The sequence below is a fragment of the Cryptotermes secundus genome, unplaced genomic scaffold (genome assembly GCF_002891405.2).
Source record: "Cryptotermes secundus unplaced genomic scaffold, Csec_1.0 scaffold4, whole genome shotgun sequence".
In the NCBI taxonomy this organism is placed as follows: domain Eukaryota; kingdom Metazoa; phylum Arthropoda; class Insecta; order Blattodea; family Kalotermitidae; genus Cryptotermes; species Cryptotermes secundus.
The window spans coordinates 165273-182410 of NW_019742439.1; the positions used below are offsets into that span (position 1 = coordinate 165273).

General features: G+C 41.2%; 1 protein-coding gene across 2 annotated transcripts in view; it reads right to left on the reverse strand.

Annotated features, from left to right (window-relative positions):
* The window catches only part of LOC111873049 (ras-specific guanine nucleotide-releasing factor 1), a 233642-nt gene that overhangs the window by 137642 nt on the left and 78862 nt on the right, over window positions 1-17138 (reverse strand). For both annotated transcript variants that reach the window (XM_023867418.2, XM_023867417.2), the window contains exon 2: window positions 11049-11186. In XM_023867418.2, the coding sequence (XP_023723186.1) occupies window positions 11049-11186 (138 nt within the window). The remainder of the gene's footprint in view (window positions 1-11048; window positions 11187-17138) is intronic.

The following is a 17138-nucleotide window of genomic DNA, read 5'->3' on the forward strand; positions in this document are numbered from 1 at the left end:
TGAATGTTAGTTATACGCCATCGAACCCTTTAGAATCATTTATCGGCGCTGAATACATGAGAGATTTAGGTGTCCCCACAGCGAACAATGCAGAGGATTACTGGGACTGGGACTCCACGTCCTAACCACTGTTCACCGAAAGTCTCGTTCAGGAGCTGCCTGACAATGCGGAGAGAATGAGGTGGTTCCCCGTCACGCACGAACCACGTGTGTTGTCGTTGATGAAGAGGCACATGTTCCAAGAGCACTGGCAACTCATTCACCAATAAACTGCACCTGTTAGTAAGAGAGCTGGTAGTTACTCGGTCACTCTTTCGGTGGGGTTACAAGCTATGTTAACTTGTTTGATTTTTCGTGGTCTTCCTTAGTCTCCCTAGGGAAATCTCGAAGTAAAAACTTAACGTTATTTGTTTCGGAGACTTTATATTAATTATCTCATTCAACGTCATAAAAGCAGAGTCATATCTTCTGTGATATAACGCCGTGTAGTCCGCTGAAAGTCGAACACTATTTCCGAGAAACATGCCTCCATCTTCAGGGTTCGAAGAATAAGCCAAGCAAGAAACCAACCTGAAGCAAGTACAAACAGAACAACCGGAATATACGGGAAACAGGGAGGAAAACAAGTCAGTTCCCGTTGCCTTGTCCGTAGGACATAAAAACCGCCAGTATCCACTGGCAGTCAGGCACAACCGAGTAAACCAATAGGAGACAAGAATGGAATAATCCGCAAGGCCTTAAAATGGGCCGTTCGTGATGGTCTAGTTAATCACCCATCCTCTTGTCAGAGAGGGCGCCTAACATGGACAAAACCGTAATTAACAGTAACTAACATCTGGTTATGAGCCCTACTCACTGACTGACCGTCGGTCTTAAGGTGACTTTGATGATGACTTGGTGTAGTAAAAGGAGAAGTGGTAAGGGTACGGCAGGCAGAGAACCGAGGATCATTGGTACGAAGATGTGTCCCTGGGCCCTAGGCACGCGGTAGAGAATAAAAAAGCAGTAGTAGCAGAAAGAAGCCGGGACATGAGGGCAGAAGCGGATGAATACATCATTCACCTGTCACCCTGATATTCAACAATATATTGTCTATCTCAAATAACAACGTCGTAAAATAACCCCCCACCCCCCCAAAAAAATACTGGAACCGCGCCGAAGTTTTACCGGAGAGAGATCATGAATATTCTTGAGATTCTCACCGAGGTCTCGACTAAAAAATATCAGTGATGATGATGATAAATTCTGGCAGTCATTCTAGTGACGTCCCACGCATAATGAAAGGTTCTATGCCATTGCATTAATCATGCTACGACTGCTGTTGTCATTAGGGGTTGGTGTCATGATGTGAGGGTGAGTGTGGATGTCTTGTTTGCAATTGACGATCATGTTATCTGGGCCGGTCGACCAACATATGAGTATCCCCGTCACTTGCACGCACTACATACATCACTGAGTCGAGAAGACAAGGCCGAACATGAGCACACGACGTTTTCTCTACAGCCGGGACGGTGATGTTTATTTATACTTACGTCCCTAAAGTAACGTCATTACACAACTTCCTTCTAATCACATGCAGTTTCATATCAACTCGATTTAATTAATGCTAACGTTATTATTAATATGGCTCTACAGCCCTTTGTTGGAGCTTGGCCGCTTTTTCAGTTTCTTGATCCTATACATTGTCTGTAGGATTCCTTGAACGGGGGATCAGCCCGTCAAAAGGCCGCTACCTACACACAGAACAACATAAACACAGAATAAACTCACACAATACAGACATTCATGTCTTCAGTGGGATTCGAACCCACGATCCCAGCGTTCGAGCGAGCGAAAACAATTCATGCCTTAGACCTCGCAGGGCCGCGCCATAGCTCAAGCGGTTAGTCGCTGGCTTTACAACCGCGGCGGTCCGAGTTCGATCTCGGGTCTGGTCAAGTGGAATTTGTGGTGGACAAAGTGGCGCTGGGGCAGGTTTTCTACGAGTACTTCGGTTTCCCCTGCGAATCTTCATTCCACCAAATTCTCCATCATCAGAATAATTTAGGGCAGGCTATAATAGGCCAATCAGTGGCCGCCGCGCCGAGTGGAAGCAGTTGGACTCCACATCCCACTAAGCGAATTAAAAAAAAAACTAGTAAAGATGTCCGCCCATACACATATATAAAAATTTCCCTTGGATATATGTTAATTTTTATAAAAGAAACCAAATCCTTTGAATCTTGGCATAAGTAACTTCTATCCTCAATATGTTTGCACGTCGAGTAACAATGAATCATTGCATCTCCTGCTACGGATGAATGTGCAGGCTTACAGGCTTATGAAATATGAACACCGAAGAGACCGGGACCACAATGTAATGTTCCACCTAACTCATCCTAAAGTCCGGGTCTGCCGTTACAGGGGCAAGTCCTCTGCATTATGCAGGCCCCTCCGGCAGCCACAGTTGCTGCAGACTTCAGGCCGTGCTACTAAAACAGCGGTAGAGGGTGGTAAAAGGAAATCAGAGTGGATTTGAGAATCTCATAGCTGTGATTATGAAGAATCCTATCCTTTGAAATGTGACGCAGTGTAATCTAGCAGAAATTTATCGACATTTTTGGGGAACGTACTGTCTCAATCAAGCCTGAAGAGTAAGGGAAGTAGGCAACAAGCAAGACACAGACAGCTATCAGAGTAAACCTGTTCACAATAGATCTATAATACATCTATCTATGACTCTAGAGCCCTTTGTTGGACCTTGGCCCCTTTTGCAGTATCGTATTAACCTCATAAACAGTCGGTAGACCCCTTGGACGGGGGACCAGCGCAACGCAAGGCCTCTACCTACAGAAAGAATAACACAAGCACAGAATAAATGCAGACATCAATGCCTTGAGAGGGATTAGAACCCATGATTCCAGAGTTCGAGCTAGTGAAGACAGTTCATGCCTTAAACCGCGCCGCCACTGTGATTGGCAGAAAGATATAAAGATTAGCAAATCGAAAGACCGCCTCTGTGGTATAGTGGTCAGGGTTCGATTCCCGGCGCTACCAGATTTTTTTTCGGAGAAGTAGTGTGTCTGGAAAGGTGTCCACTCAGCCTCTTGAGGATAACTGAGGGATTCGTTGCGCTGACCACGCGACACCCTCTATCCGCAAAAGTTGGCACTAAACTTCACCGACAAGCGGCGGTCGCTCGGTCGGTATAGTTCGCTTGCGGACTAAAATTACGGAGCAAATCGAAAAATCACTTTCAGAGTGATCAGTCAACCTTGTCACCTATACAGATCATTGTGTGTCTCGCGATGTAGTTTCATATTCTCTTCCTCTCTACAACATTTCAGAAACATAATCAATATCTGCATCGTCTGGGCCTTAATTTACTAACCTCCCACATGTAGTCTTTCAGCAGACTGGATCCCTTATGAGCCATTTATAGGACAGCTACCTTGTTATCGACATTCCAGTCCCATCTCTCTAAATTTAAAAGAGTTTTTATCCGAGATGGAAGTAGAAAATAAAATCCATACAGATCTGTAAATACAATTTAATTATATATGAATGGATGTTATCTGTTGCCATAATTTATTTCTAACTGGAAAACTGTATCCAATCTATAAACCTGCTTCATGCTGACTGCCTCATTTTTATTTCGGTCAAGCCTGAAGACGGAGCCAACGCTGGTTGGCTTTCAACGGATTACACGGCGTTAAATCCGAGAATATAGAATGTTTCATAACCATCGTCGTGAGAGCTTCAAGTGCTGCAGATATGTGTAACTTCTTAAACTATGTAGTATTCATTCTAGCGTTAAACCCCATGAAGCAAAGTGGCTTCGAGAAGGAGTGATGTTGCAAGAGAACTTTCTGTTTCCTTAGCTTCCACGGATTAGGCCCTCTGGGTTATTCCATTTAGCATACTTCAGCAGCAATGGATCCTTCAGATAGATAAGACTCCTTCGACGGGGGATTACCCCATCACGAGGCCTCTACCCGAACAGAACGGCACAACGTGTGCAATAGAAATTTATTCATGTTACTTTTATTCTTATTACATTTGGGGATATCAATATAAAACTGTAAAAACAATGAATTGCGTTGTAAGATTTGAGGCTTTCACGGCGGTGACTATGAAGAAAGCAGTCTTCTGGGATTTGGCACCGTGTATAAGTGGTGTTAACCGACGTTTCGGAGGAACGTATCGCCTCCATCTTCAGGGTAGAAGAAAAAGTATAAGAAATCTGCAAGCGACAAGACCGTTGTCGCTTGCAGATTTCTTATACTTTTTCTTCTACCCTGAAGATGGAGGCGATACGTTCCTCCGAAACGTCGGTTAACACCACTTATACACGGTGCCAAATCCCAGAAGACTGCTTTCTTCAATGAATTGCGTTTCTCTGTTCCTGGCTCATTCATTCGGTACACAGTATGTCATGAACCACTGTGGATATGATTCAAACCTGGGGATGAATTTAAACTTCGTCTGATAAACAAGGAATATGAAATATTTATTTTATGTTTTCACGTTGGTTCGCTATTCATTTCTATTCTGCTATTGAGTCTTTACGCGGTGTGAATATGAGACAGGGTTTCAGACGTTTCAGAACGATTCTGCCTCCTTCTTCAGGGTCTAAGTCAATGCAAAATCAAAATTTCACATTACGATCGAAGGTCAGTTGGCCAGTCAGTCTTTGTGACAAGCCCCATCTGGGACCCAAGACCACATTTTTTACCTACAGACAGTTGAGGCTTTGTCGATGCTGGGCGTCTTCTCTGCCGAGAGGACGGGTCTGTAACTTTTCGCGGTGATAGCAGTACACGGCGTCTGTATTTACATCTTTACTTGTCGGCATTGTAGATAGTCATTTGTCAAGAGTCCGGTTTCTTGTGGATAACTACTGTTTACACTTTTATGTGTCACTCTAGTATATATATATATACACGTGCACGCGGTAGCATAGTTGGTTGAGGAAATATGCTGTAAGCCAGAAGTTCGAAGTTTCGATTCCCGATGAGGTCACTGGATATTTCAATTGATCTAATCCTTCCAGCCGCATTGTGGCCCCAGGGTGGACTCAGCCTCTGACAGAAATGAGTACCAGGAATTTTACTGGTGCTAAAGTGCGACCGGGCTGACAACCTCAACACCATCTGTGAGCCGATTGTCTAGAAAATGTGGGCGCCTAGACGTCTTACAACCCTATGGGCCTCCACAGCCGGTTACAGCCATAGCTTTACATTTTATTTACCAATAAATGTATTAACGAACATTAATTTAGGGTCTAGGTTTCTGCCCAACATGCTGAAGAAGGAAGGCTGGGGATGAAGTGTGGTCCGAGAGAATACGGGCAGCGGGCCTGGAAATGTCATCAAACAGCACTGCTTTTTAAGGCAACTAAACAAAATAAACGTCAAAAACGAATTTACAAACTTACTTTACTTGCTATTTCTGGTGCAGATGTCAGGTCGACTGTAATGTAGCCAATTATTAATGGCATATCTAAGATTCATGGACTCGACTGAATATGCACATGAAATGCGGGAACTAAAATGATGGCCAGCTGCAGATAAAGAGCTACGTAATGCACTCCCGTTGAAATTTCATACACATTAATGACTTACAGTTTCGAGCTACAGATTCTACAGAGAATGTCCATTTTCAGGAAATCATTCTCTGGATTCCGTCAATCGGTCGGCGAGGTAGTCAGTGAAATAGTCATTAAATGTATCAGTCAATGAGTGAGAAAGCGGTTCAGTCCGGCCGTCAACGAATTTGACAGTCGATAAGTCTCTGAGCCATTCAAGGCAAGTCAACCGCTGAAATAGTCAGTCAGTCTGTAAGTCATGAACTAGCATTAGTAATTATATCAAACGACCAGGCGGTTCAAGTAAGGATAGGCAGATAATGAACTCTCAGGTTTCATAAAATGCTGAGAAGTTCTTTAGTAACTGCACATCGGGCGGCTTCATGAAGTTAGTTAGTTAGTTAGTTAGTTAGGCATATTATTCTATTAAGGCTGCAACAATTTACAATTGTTAAATTTCTAACATTTGCTATTGATGTTATAGTCCACAGTTTTACTTATTAACTTGTTATTAGAAATACAGTTTAGCATGAAAAAGTGGGACTATGTTAGATGTGAGATTGTCGGGAAGGTGATTATGAAGACTACTATCTTCCGAGATGTAAGTAGTATAGTAGGTATTCACCAACATTTCGGAGGAACTTCTTGCCTCCATGTTCACAGCATACGTATCTGTAAATATCTACCAGAAATAAAAATAATCTTCAGCAACTATACTATTATCAGTACTGCATATATATGAAATGTAAGGGACAAGCCAGCCAAACAGAAAACACCACAAAACACCTACGGACAGATTTTCAGAGCTACGACAAAACTTTCGCTGTTCAAGGTGATGTAAGTTATTTTTCACATAAACTTTCGTTTTAAACTGACAATGGCCTAACATCGTGCTGTTTAATTCATGACTCGATTACAGAGTAAAAGTAAAGTAAAGGTATCCTTTTAACAGGCCTTGGAGGCCCATAGGGTTGTGAGATGTTGAGGTTCCCACATTTTCTAGACAATCGGCTCATAGATGGCGGCAAGGTTGTCAGTCTTACGCGCCGGCGGCTCTTTACCCCCAAGAACATCCCAAGAATATTCCTGGTACTCATTTCTGTTAGATGCTGAATCGACCCCAAGGCCACAGTGCGGCTGGAAGAATTAGGTAAATTGAAAAAATCCATCTCATCGGGATTTGATCCCGTGACCTTCCGGCTTGTAGCATAGTGCCTCAACCAAGTACGCTACCGCGTGCCCACACTGTGCACTGTACATGTGTAGTATATAAATCCCGTGAAATCCAAGGAATAAAGCGAATTACGTGTTGAAGTGACTGTACAGCAGCAATGGAGCACGTCGTTAAAAAATATTCGTCGAGAATATTTCAAATAAAAGAATTAAAAAAATTAAATCGAACTGCACCTGAGGGAATTCGCCCAATTTGTTAAATTAAACGTCCCTCTAAATTGAGAGCATAGCTACGCAGTCTCTGCACTTTACTCAGGAGGGGCTGTTACTTTTGCCTGAATCTATGCAACACTGACGTTCGTTTGTTGATTTGCGTCACGGACTACTGAATGAAAAAGATGAATGCATTTGCCTTGCCTAATAACATGAGGTACAGTGTAATTATTTGCTCCCATTCCATTACTAAAATATAAACGTTGTGGCAGTGGGAAAGCAGTTAATTAATTTTAGTATACTGCGCAGTGTGAGGAAACTAACTTGATAATGTGGCGTAGAGATCCGTTGCTAGGGAAAGACCCCGTAACAAACAAAGAGTACAGACGTTGTTATGCAATAAGCAAATTAACACACGGCTGGTTCTAGAAAATGGATCGGCAAACACGCACACAACAGAGAAACTGTTAAGAACGGTGTTTCCTGTTGGGTCCGCCCCGAGGATATATATATAGCGAGGCCAGATAATAATTGAAAGGCCCGTGTGGAGGTGGGTTCGAATACCTCCACCGTGACCGTGCGAGTCGTAGGAGGCGACGAAAAGGGACGTCTCAAATTTGAGACAGTAATATGTGGTCTCGGACCCGAGAAAGACTGCCTGCATATATGCCTGCAGCATATAGAAAAGACAGACCCGTCCTCTCATCAGAGAGGGTGCCCACAAAAAACAAGACCTAACTGTCAAACAGTACTAACGATCTGGTCGCAAGCCCCAGATGGGTGCTTTGTGACAAGACAGACTGGCCGACTGACTATCGGTCGTAAAATGAGACTCAAAATCAGATACTTGAGAGTGTTACTTGAGGGTTGGCATTTCAGTTGAGCTCTGCAAGGAAGGCTAAGAAAAGATGGTGCTATACTTCGGGTGACAAGTGTTGAGTTCTGCACGGGTGGATGTAATAAGATGACCTGAGCGCGGGAAGCTGAAGAATCTCCATTGTTAGAAGTCATTGCCAGGGAACGACTGTTAAAGACACAGCAGGCTGAAAAAGGCTTAGCGAGTGTTGTGGTGATTTCTAAAGTGTATAGATCAGCGACAGAGTTGTAATTTCGAGTGGTGTCAATAAATCCAATCCATATCCCGTCTATAGTCTCGCACACCTCTAAACCGTGACAATATCATTAGTTAGCAAGTTATTTGTTTGGAATGAAATGGTAACTACGTTTAAGCTGCTGTCATTTATTTTAAAGGCAAATAATCGGACAGTTCGGTGTCAAAATGTACTATGAGATTTGCTTGTGCATCAACTGACGGATCTTCGTTACAGAGATGACGTGGCTCTTCTTTTATTGTGAGTCAGACCTGCTTAGATTAGATTTTCCCTTACTCTAGGCACATCATAATTAAACTTTGGAAAGAAGTGGTCACTATATGTACCACCTGCTTTAACATACCAAAATTCTATAGTCTATAAAAAGAATGTGTTTGTATGCTTCGTATTGTTCTCATAATAAAGGGTAATTATTTTCCTGAACACCTATATCTGGCTGCTATTTGCAGCAGAAATGCCATGGGCCCCTGTGAGGTATCAACTGGATTGTTGTACATTATTTAGGAAAAACAAAGAAGAAAATAGGAAGAACGAAGGAAAGGCTCGCAGGGGGACTTAATCAGAATTTATTTCGACAAAAGTTCTACTTAGAAGCGTTGAGGTCACATTTTTGAACACTTACAAATTAAAAATGTATAAAAATTCATCGTCATATTTAAGTGAGAATATAGCTTACCACGAAAAAAAACTGAGATACTGTCGTGGTTTATTCAGTGGGAAATAAATGTTAATTTTGGGCCTCGTAACAGCTACTTACCAGTATTTATAAAGAATTAACGCATTTATACTCTTCCTGTGCTGTACTTAATCGAATTTGCTGGTGTTTTTACTATCATTTAAAGTGAAAGCCATCATCTGCAACTTAATATACCTACACAATGGCCGGCAAATCTCGAAATGGCAGTGATGCATCGTGAACGATTCAATAAAATAAAATAGAGTAGTAGATCTATTAAAAAATAACCCACAATGGTGAATATTATGACCTTCATCAGTTGCATCATTAACTTTCTTAAATTCCATTAGCGTTCATTAACGTATCCAGACGTATCTTGGTAATTACAAAATTTTTATGTGTGCTCTGTATGGGTGTGAAACTTGGTTTCTTACATTAAGGGAGGAAAATAGACTGAGGGTGTTTGAGAACAGGGTGTTGAGGAGGATATTTGGACCGAAGAGGGATGAAGTAACAGGAGGTTGGATAAAACTGCGCAACGAGGAGCTTCATAACTTGTACTCTTCTCCAAGCATAATTAGAATGATCAAGTCAAGGAGGATGTGGTGGGCAGGGCATGTAGCAAGAATGGGGGAGACGAGGAATGCGTATAGGATATTGGTGGAAGAGCCAGAAGGAAAGAGACCACTGGGAAGACCAATGCGTAGGTGGGTGGACAATATTAAAACGGATCTTAGAGAGATAGGATGGGACGGTATGGATTGGACTGATCTAGCTCAGGATAGGGACCAGTGGAGGGCTCTTGTGAACACGGTAATGAACCTTCGGGTTCCATAAGATGCTGGGATATTCTTGAGTAGCTGCAGAATTTGCGGCTCCTCCAGAAGGGCTCAGCTCCATGAGTAATTAAGTAAGTAAGTAAGAATTTAACATTAAAATTTCTAGAACTTGGATGTTAGAGAGAGAGATATTTAGGTAACCATATTTAAGACAGCATGGCCCACCTCCACTGAAAGTCCAGCAGTAGATAACACTACTTAACAGTGTCAAACCCAAGAAACAAGCATTCGGCTAGCGAATTCAAACCAATCTAAAAACAGCAATAAATACCATTTCCTGAGAACAAAATTTGAATTATAACATGTCGAAATCTCCACAATATTGTAGCGTGAATAGCCGCAGCTATGGAACGATCGTGAGATGAGCGGTTATATCCTTTTCTGGGCAACGGCATGCAAGGAAAAATTATGTTGTCTACGCCGTCCGTGCAGAGGAGTTATAAAGAAGAGAACTGGGGCAACAAATTCAGTTAATAACTGGCAGTAGGTTCTGTGCGGGACTTGAGCACGGAAACAGAGAAATAGCCCGTGTTGACATGCGCTACCAGGAAATACCTAGTGAAGGCACTACAAAGGAACAGCCTTGTTAGAAGCCGCTACCAGGAAACGTCTAGTAGCAAACTGAAGAATATTTAACGTGTAGTGATTTTTAAAGTGTGGAAATCAGCGATAGTGTCATAGTTATTTGTAGTTATGACCTGTAAGTGGTCATTAAATCCATACACCAATCCAAACCCCGTCTGTAGTCACATACAATATATGTGATAGTATATAACAGAGTTATTTAGTGGCTCATTTTTCGACGCTGTCAGCATGTAGACCATAAAATGTCGACCAGTAGAGTGAGCAATGAATTATGAATTGAGAAGTACTGAGAAGGAAGCGATAGTATTCTAATCCAGGTACTATCCCTGTATTTGACTGGATGGTCTGACTGAGGCCATCAAATTTCCTCTCTCAGGTGTAACAGCGTTAAGGCTGGGGCCACACGAGCGCACAAAATGCGTCCGTTATAACGAACGTCGTGACGTCCGTTGTATGAATAAACAAGAGAGGCGAATGCTATGCTTTCTTCTTGCTCCATTGCAGACAAAAAACTACTCACTGCATTCTGCAACTGTGTGGTGTCCTCAGCAACGTTCGTCATAAAGTACGTTCGTTACAACGGACGCATTTTGTACACTCGTGGCATAAATATTATTCTGGACGTTATCCATCGTTCTGTCTTTATATAGAAAAACCGCCCTGTTTATTTTTCAAAACACAATGTTTCGGAGACTGGATTTTATCTCCGTCTTCAGGTAAGACGTACTTAGTTGGGCCCAACTGATAGAATTAGTCCCTATGTCAGGACACCTGTGTCAGCACCAAGATGGGGTATACAAGCCAAGCACAGCACAAACCATCTGCGAGAGCTAAGAAAACTTTAAATTATTAGAACTCTATACGTATGAGGACTTGCTTCCTACCTGCTTATCGGTAGCTTCCTTGTTTTTCCCCCCACTGCCGCTGCCGGCTGTAATGAGGCGCTCACAGTAGCAGCCTTCAAGCAAAACAACTCCTGATGGCCGATTGCATGAATCAGAGTCGTAGTAGAATAGCAGGTTCTGAAACAAGAGAATTCACCATATTTACCATTTAATACAATTACACGGTGCTCTGTAAAATATTATTATAATCATAGCTCAACGGCTCTCCTATCCTTCCGAGACAAATAACATATTAAGGCAGAAGAGTAAAAGAAATTTTTGAATATTTTATTCAACATTCTGTCCTGCTCCCTGAGGAGTTGGCCAATAATTAGTTTCTTATTTAGGGTTACATGTTACATAACAGGAGAAAAAGTTAAAAGTATTTTATTTTGTATGACGGTCAGCAGGCTGGAGTTGAACCAGTGCATACGGTGGCATGAGTAGGCGCCATAATGCGGCTGGAAGGATTAGGTCAATTGAAAAAAATCCAATGACCTCATGGGGACTTGAACCCGCGACCTTCCGGCTTGTAGCAAAAACTTGTATTCACCCAGAGAAACCGCTTAGTGATAAAGTTCCTGACTAATATTCGAGAGGTTCTCTTTCGAATTTTATCTGGAATTCTGACTATCTTGAGATTTTTCGTGCTTTTCTTCAGTTCTTCCAGACAAAGTTCAGGGTAGGCGCTCGAGTAGGCTATGATAGGTACGATTCATTATTCATGATTCATCCTACCATTTCATGTTATATAGCGTAGCTAATGAAAGCATCCTTCTACGATCCACAATAATGAGTGTGCAAGGCTATACGAAAACAATTTTGTTTCTTCCTCATTAAATTAAAGGATAATTTCCAAGAGCATAGATTAAATAACTTCTAGTGACATGATTGTGAATGTAGACAAAATGGCAATGACATATTTTAAGATGCTAACCTAACGTCTGTTCGGAGGAAAACCACGAAATCTTTCAGTAAGCAGACCAGACTATCGGGCTGGTATTCGAAACCTTGAGGTACGGAATATGGATCCGTTCTAGCTTTGCAACCACGATGTTCCTTACAGAATTTTGATGTGGAAACCTCTGCAAGTATATAGCATGGTGGGAGCACGATATTCAAATCAGCCATAAAGAAAGAGGCAGTGAGGCTGTGAGATGCATTCAGCTGGTTTAGGTTCTGGTACAGAGGTGGATCTTTTGTTACTTATTTTGTATTTTCTTCTTGTTGGAAAGATAAATAATTCTGGCATCAATTATTCATGAAATGAAGGTATGGCCTACAGCGTTCAGAATTTTTAATATACCGGACGTATGCAGCGGGAGAAACCAGTGTGCCAATGCTGACTCAGATGCTTTTATCGCATATGTGTATTTGGAACAGAACGCTAGAAACCAATTCTTTTAAGCTACATCACATCTAACAGCGAGGCTAACGGGAGTTGACGTGGCGAAATTGTTTCGACGTTTAACAAAATTGTAAAAGGCGGTCTCTGGGTCTTTGTCATGGCAGAATGGCAAATTACAGGTTCCATTTTAATAGGGCACAGAAATATAACATCGCAATCGTGCCAATTACTCCACGTCGCTGTACAAAATTGAACGCAAAATTTTTCAAATTAAAGTTCATATCTGAATTGCATATATATAATATTTGTTCAAATGTAATAATTCTTCGTTATGAAATGTGTACTGTTATTTCATGGCTGTTAAAGCAGTCAAGAGGTGACGTCAGCAATTTACCTTCGCCTAATAGCGAAGGGAAGGAAAGGCTGGAGGTAATATGCACTTTCACAAGAAGGGAAAGGCTTACAGTGGGCTCCAATGTCATCCCAGCACCTTCACCCTAAATTTTCGTATAAGAACAATTGTTGACAAAATGATTATATTCGGTTTGATGGTGATGTAAAAGTAGTCTAGGGGTAACGTTCCCACCTCATGACTCAAGGTACGCGGGTTCAAACCCGGCAGAGGTCGTGGAATTTTTANTGGCGACTGGTAGAATATCAAAGGGGGCGTACAATAGACTATTAGTCGCGTTGCATGGGGAAACCCACCCCCTCCAATAATAATAATAATAATAACTAAACTAGAATTAACACCGTGGCTTGTAGTCCGCAAACGAACTATACCGACCGAGAGACCGCCGCTTGTCGGCAAAGTTGTGGAAATTACATCTGCTTCGCAAAGATTGGTGTAGGTTTCAAATACTAAATTTAATTTAAATGCAATAAGTTGTTTCGCCGGCGAAGATAAATAGGCCTACTTCTTCTAATTACCTTAATTTTGCGTATATCGTGTAAAATGGGCATCCAAAGAGTTGCAGAGTCCATATATAAGTTTTCGTATGGCGGAAGTATTATACGAGAAATTGGCTAGCACTAGATTTGTGTTAGGGAAGTACTTGGTTCGAATCTCAGTTAGGACACCGATTATCCTGAGATATTTCATGACTTTCCTCAGTCACTCCAGATAAATACCGGAATAGTACCTCGATTAGGTCAGTACCGTTTCCTTCCAGATCGATTACAATGCATGTCTCAACAATTATGCCAACGTTCGATGCTTCAGAGACAAAATCCTTAAGGCATCACAGATTTAAAAATTTTAAAAATCGAGGACTTTATTTTAGGAAGGTTTTCATTAAAAAAATGTAGCCATAAGAACGTCTAGCGTCCAAGAAGCAGGTGAAAAACACACAAATGGCTTACGTAAACTCACAGGTTTACTAAAGCATGGTCATATAAAACGAGAAAAGTTTCCAGGCGTTTTAAAATGTGGCATAACCTAATGGTGATATAAAAGAGTCCGCCAGGTGTTTAACTCCTCATATAAATTATTGTTTGTTTCCTCAAGAAACTTACTTTCCAATTTTCTTTTCAGCCGAAAAGCTGTCGTGATGAAAAACGAAAGGAAGAAATATGTGTGTGAACATAATAAACAGTTCTAGAAAACAAAGTCTAGCTTTTTTGTTGCTGTTTTCCTATTCATAACCCAGTGATAAAGGTTTGACAATTAGTTACCTGTATGTGCGATATTCTAGTGGTAACAAAAACAAAATACTTACGGAACTTTGCAACATTACATGAATTCGAAAATTTTATTCGCCTGCCATTGGGAACATTTACATAGCGCCATAAGCGATAAAATCATCCTTTTATTACAAACACCGACAATTTCCTAAAGCAAAATTTCATATTCTTATTTTTTATCTATTGTCATTAAAGGGGCACGCAGTAGCTTAGTTGGTTGAGGCACTGTGCTAAATTCCGGAAGGTCGCAGTTTCGATTCCTGACGAGGTCATTGGATTCTCAATTGGCCTAATCCTTCCAACCGCATTATGGCCCTCGTGTCGACTCTGCCTCTAACAGAAATGAGTACCAGGAATCTTCTTGGAGGTAAAGGGCGGCCGGCGCGTAAGGTGGACAACCTCACCGCCATCTGTTAGCCGATTTCTAGAAAAATATGGGAGCCTCGACGTCTCACAATCCTATGGGCCTCCACGACTTCTTACACGGATATCTTTACCTTTTTTATTATTTTCATTAAGGCCTTAGCCGAGTAGAATTGTGAAAACGCAAAGCTGTAGATTTGTATTTGGGAGTTGCTTCATTAGAACTTCGGTGTGAATTCCAGTTATCCTGCCTTATGTTTCTCGTGTTTTCCTCAGACCCTCTAGAAACATATCAGGAGAGTAGCTCTATTAAATTTTTACTGATTCCTTCCCAATCCTTTCCACTTCATAATTCATCAATCACCATATCATGGAAAGCTATAAAATCCAGAGATACTGTCAGTGCTGCAAAACAAGCCACGAGAAAACCAAGGCCTCCAGAGAGTCATACCGTCCATGTTAGTAATTTCCAAAATATATGAGTCACTGATCGGTAAAAAAAGTCGGTTATATAGGAGAGTTATAATATTGTAAACAAAGACAACGGTCTACAGATTTAATTACTATAAAAAACATATCACATCCCTCAAATCCTCCACATAGAACATTTATTTTACGTTCTTTGAAAGATTACGCATGAAATTTACGTTAGAGGCAGACAGACATTTATTTTCATATATTTTCCTCCAAATAACATTATTTTCAATTCAAATATGATAAAATTTCAGTCAATAACTTTAAGGCCTAAACTGCATTCACGTCATTTCGCTTGTGACGTGGAGAGAATTGTTTTCAAATTATCTCTTGTTATAAAAAAGTATTAAATAACACTGGGTCATTGAAAATGACCTGCTTTCCTGCCAGAGAATAGAACTGCGACCTCCGGAAAGGAAGGACAGTACTCTAACAACTTCTCTGGTTCTGCTGTAACTTATCAAACATGTATAGCTTCCAGTACTGAATGAAAATTAACGATGAGGCGTCTAGACCACCAGGAAGTCGGATCTGCAACTGCCAGAACACAGGAACTGCCCTTCTATTGTCTCTTTTTCCTGTCTCGTTCCGTAACAAATTCCACCTCTTGTTTAATTACTTGGTACGTCATTTTCTCGCCGACGCATTGTAAAGATGGTAAATATATAAGCACATTTAAAGGAACTTTCATTTCATTGAAAACAACTGCATACATTTAACAATTAGTGGAGTATTTACCTAGGATATTAAAGGACACGAGGGCTGAAAATAAAGCAGTCATATCTAAGTTTTGCCCTACAGGTAACAGAACTAGCAGCGGCATATATCCTTATATCGGACTACACGAGTCCTGCGTTTTGTGTATTCAAGGCATTTGAATTCAATTAACTGCTTCAAATCCAAGAAACTGGAATAGAATTTTGTGTTTTGTTGAACCAGTGCTTACTTCCTTCTAAAAAAATAATGGGTAATATATTTTTGAAAAACAAAGAGATAATTAAGCTGTTCAGTAAAATTATCAATGACAGTAGTAGTAGTGGTAAAGTAAAGTAAAAGTAAGTAAAGCTATCCCTGTACCAGGCCGTGAAGGCACATAGGGTTGTGAGACGTTGAGGTTCCCACATTATCTAGGCAATCGGCTCAAAGATGGCGGTAAGGTTGTCAGCCGCGCTTTATTCTCCAGGAAAATTATTTAATTAGTAATAGCATTATTAGCAGTAGTAGCAATAGCAGCAGCATCAGTAGTAGTAGTAGTAGTATTAGCAGCAGAAATAGTAATAATGTTAAGTGGTGGTAGTAGCAATAGTATTAGCAGCAGTATAATTAGTAGCGTCTAAGATGTAGTAAACCGAAGTGAAACGGAGAGTTTCATGGACTCAGGCCAAGGCTCAAATTGGGGCTGTAGCGCCAAAAGGAAAAAAGTAGTAAAAGTAATGATAGCAGCAGTAGTAGTAGTAGTAGGAGGAGGAGGAGGAGGAGGAGGAGGATTCACAGAGCAGTAGCGGTATTAGAGCAGCAGTAGTAGTAGTAGCAACAGCAGCAGTAGTACAATATTAATATAAGTAGTAGTAGTAGTAATATTAGTTGCAGTAATAGTAGTAGGATGATTGGCAGCAGTAGCGGTATTAGCGCAGCAGCAGCAGTAGTAGTAGTAGTAGTAGTAGTGGTAGTAGTAGTTTACTGAATGTCGCTGTCAGTAATTCAGATTATGTAGGCCAGCGATTGAATAGCAACGAATAATAAAACGGAACAAATGCAGCAGGATGTAAAAATGACCTACTTTAATGTTGGGCCCTGACATTTGCCCACAAAGACTAAGTAAATACAAGAAACATTTCAGTCAGGATAATCGATGCCTCGACAGACATTCGAACCGGGCACCTGGCGGAAACAAGTCAGAAGCATTAGTGCTTGAGCAGTGAACTTTACTACTAAATCCTGTAAGTGCAAGGAAGATAAACAGTGTGTTACATGTGATATGATCAGTGACTCGGCACAGGAATGGAAGAACTCAAGGCTGATAAATGATCATACAGTCCTATAAGAACTGACTGAAACATGAAAGGGGGGGGGGATTCAAATTATGAGAGTGGTGATCAATCATCTATTCGGAAATTACAATTTGAATTGACTAAGAACAGAGAACGGAGAAGTTCATGGAGGTAGGCCTAGGCCCACTGGGGCTGTAGTGCCAAGGGAAAAAAAAAGAACAGAGAAAGTGG